Source organism: Phytophthora infestans, genomic scaffold, assembly GCF_000142945.1.
Source record: "Phytophthora infestans T30-4 supercont1.11 genomic scaffold, whole genome shotgun sequence".
Lineage (NCBI taxonomy): Eukaryota > Oomycota > Peronosporomycetes > Peronosporales > Peronosporaceae > Phytophthora > Phytophthora infestans.
In genome coordinates this window covers 2,463,028-2,466,164 of record NW_003303748.1, presented here as the reverse complement: position 1 = coordinate 2,466,164, position 3,137 = coordinate 2,463,028, and the positions used below count along the sequence as shown (strand labels likewise).

The window sequence follows — 3,137 nt, the reverse complement described above, 5'->3', positions numbered from 1 at the left end:
TGTCTAAAAGCTATCTCAGAATAACTAAGATCTAAAAAAAACTAAAACTCTTTGCCCTGCTCTAACTTCGCAGCCACAACATGGCTCAAATCTATTTCGCCGACGTCCCTTATCTACTTTCTTCTATCAACTATGCCTAAAGGTCGTTTTCCAGCAACCATTTTGGTGTGCAATGCTTGGCCTTTTGATCAATGAAAATCTGTGTATGTCTAATTATGCTGCAAAATTTCGCGATTTAATAATAAGAGTCCTTATTCAGGCCTCCTAAAATACAATAGGCAGTATACGCAGGCAGCTGTGGCATCAGCAATACATAGTGGCGTATCAAGACAAACAATAATCCGCAATGCCGCAATATTCAGTGTATTTTTGCAAGCAAGAGCTACATCAATCAAACATAACACCGAAACACTCGCCCATCTCCTCGGCGATGGTGTTGCCGACACGTTCAGCGACTCGTTGCATGTAGGTCTTCAGCGTCTCCGCTGAGGTAGGCTTCATGCGAACTAACTGTCTCGTTAGTGGGTTTTCAACCTCGCACAGAGGGAGATTCCGCTCGACAATCCAGCGTAGCCAGTCGTACATGTGGTCCACGAATCCAAAAACCTCGAGGGAGGTCAGGTTTCGGCGCTGAAACTCAGCATACTCTTCGCCGTGAGTGGGATGCTTCGAGTTCAGGTGAGAGATCAGATTTGTGTAGCCTGGGGGCTGGGCTTGCTTGCGCGGCTGTTTGCAGATGTTGCACCGGTAGAGCCCAGGCTCGAGAACGGTGTAGAAGAAAGCGGCGAGTTGCTGGGACGACATGATGTAAATCAAGAATGACCGTCTTCTCAAAGATTGAAAGTGAACTAGGCGCTGAAAAATGAGGAATGGGTGGCTGCAAGCCACTCGAACGTTATATTTGTATTATTCCGTCCGTATTACACTATATTATTATCCCGAAAAAACAATAATCCGTAGTATAATAACAAATAGGTAGTAATTGCGGTATTGATATTATTTTCTCGGAGGCCTGTCCTTATTATGTATCTTTTAAAAGGTCAGTTTTTGCCGCGTTAGTGATTGCTCGCGCTATATCCAAAGCGACACCACCACCCAAAAACACGCTACCACCGAGACACGGGTCACCCATCAGCAACAATCCTGACTACACCCTCATTTTGTGTTTTGAGACCAGAAAAACACCGCAAGATGAACATTTCCTTCGCTCGGATGCAAGCTTTCCGCAGTACTCTTGCAGTGATGGAGCAACCAAAAGTGCCCGTGTCAGTACCGACGGGACCAAGAGCCAAGAAGCGTTTTATCATGGTGTCTTCACGCGACGTCGAAATCTACCCACTAGTATTTTCGGTCTCTGTTGGCTTGGCAATAGCCGCTTTCAGCCTCGCTCGCCACGGATTGTTCGACCCTGACGTCAGCTTGAGTCGGGACCGCCGTGAAACACCAGCGTGGGAGCGGTACAAGCCTGAGGAAGGGCAAGCAATCTCCCGCAACCGCCACCACCTCGCCACTCTCAAGCCAAACCCAGTCAACACGTTTCCAGAGGCGCATAAGCTTCAAGAGAAAATTGATGAACCGTTCTTCAAACACCTGTAGAATTCGATTCGGTCAGCTTAGGAGTAGTTTCAAGATTTTTAGTTGAAAGATAATTCTAATTGTATACCGAGGCAGGGATACAAAAAAGTAAACATGTTTTGAGCTTTGCTGCACACCACGTTCCTGTTTCTTTTCAGGAGTAGCAGCGTACGGAATTGCTAAATAAGACCGAAGACCAGTTACATGGTCCTTTTTTTATGATTTCTCTAACGTACATTTTAAACGGGATCAAGTCGGACAATAACAACCGAGCTTTAAGAGGACTGGTATGTTGTAAAGTGGTTTCAGCATAATCGCTGCGAGGGAATCGCAGCAGGATGCCTCATTCAAGAAACGGCACCTAGTGTAAAAGATAAAAAGTCTTTAATAAACAACTGGGAGCTCTCCCAAGCGGGCTAAACTTCAAAGCTATTTATAACAATTTCGAAAATTATTGTGGCTTCTGTGTAGCGTTGATTTTCAAACATTGGCTTCCTGAGATACACGTAACGGCTAATCTCGTGAGCTCTTGCAAATGCTCAATGGGTCCACCCTTTATAATTGATGGGTAATTGCGTTATCCACCAGAAAGTGCGTATGAGCACCCTTCTATCCGGGTCACCGGCACCAGTTTCACATGTCACGAAGGATTATTGCGTTGTGATCACCCATCAGGGCCAAACCTCACACCAACTATCATTCCAGGATTTGGAGACCAGAGAGCAATACACGTTCCAACATGAAGACTTCTCTCGCTCGAATGCAGAAGCTCGTCCATGCCCAGGCAATAGTGGAGCAACCTCGAGTGCTTGTACCGATACCAGACGGCCCAAGAGCTAAGAAGAATTTTATCATGGTGTCTTCACGCGACGCTGAAATCTATCCGCTAGTGGTCTCAGTGTCAGTTGGCCTTGCGATCGGCGCTTTCAGCCTCATTCGCCACGGATTGTTCGATCCAGACGTGAACGTGAGCCGTGACCGACGTGAAACGCCAGCGTGGGAGCGATACAAGCCCGAGGAAGGGCAAGCATTCTCGCGCAACCGTCACCTCCTTGCCAATCTCAAGCCTAACCCAGTCAATACATTTCCAGAGGCACGCAAGCTTCGAGCAGGAGCCGACGGACCGTTCCTGAAACTCCTATAGGAAATCGATGGTGTTGCATGACTAATGTGTAACGGCTTACCAACACGACAAATTCAGCTAAAACAAAACGAAAAATATCATTTCGTGCTGTAACTCGAATTGTCTCATCAGTGGTATCCTCTGCTTCCTGATAATTATTCTTATCTCATGGTGCTCGATTTGACACCTCGACACGTCGACATCACTACTCCATGTAGTCGAGTGTGAAACTGCGATACCAATGCTGACTTGCCCAGGAAGGCAATTTTTCTTTGAGTTGCTTGAACAGGCCGATGATGATTCCTCCCGCCAATGATCCTTCAAAGAACGGACAGGGGTATTGTAGTATGTCTACATCAAAGTATATTCATCTTCTACACCTTAGGCACAGGAGCAAACGCGTAGTCTAAACGGAAAATTGCTGCTGGAGAGCTCATTC

The 3,137-nt window shown here is 46.5% G+C and overlaps 1 protein-coding gene across 1 annotated transcript; it reads left to right on the top strand.

Annotated features, from left to right (window-relative positions):
* Positions 1–2,285: 2,285 nt before the first annotated feature.
* PITG_07633 (uncharacterized protein) lies at positions 2,286–2,818 on the top strand (the record flags this gene model as incomplete). Its single annotated transcript, XM_002904541.1, has 1 exon — positions 2,286–2,818. The coding sequence occupies one exon, from the start codon at positions 2,315–2,317 to the stop codon at positions 2,717–2,719; it is 405 nt and encodes a 134-aa protein (XP_002904587.1).
* Positions 2,819–3,137: the final 319 nt, after the last annotated feature.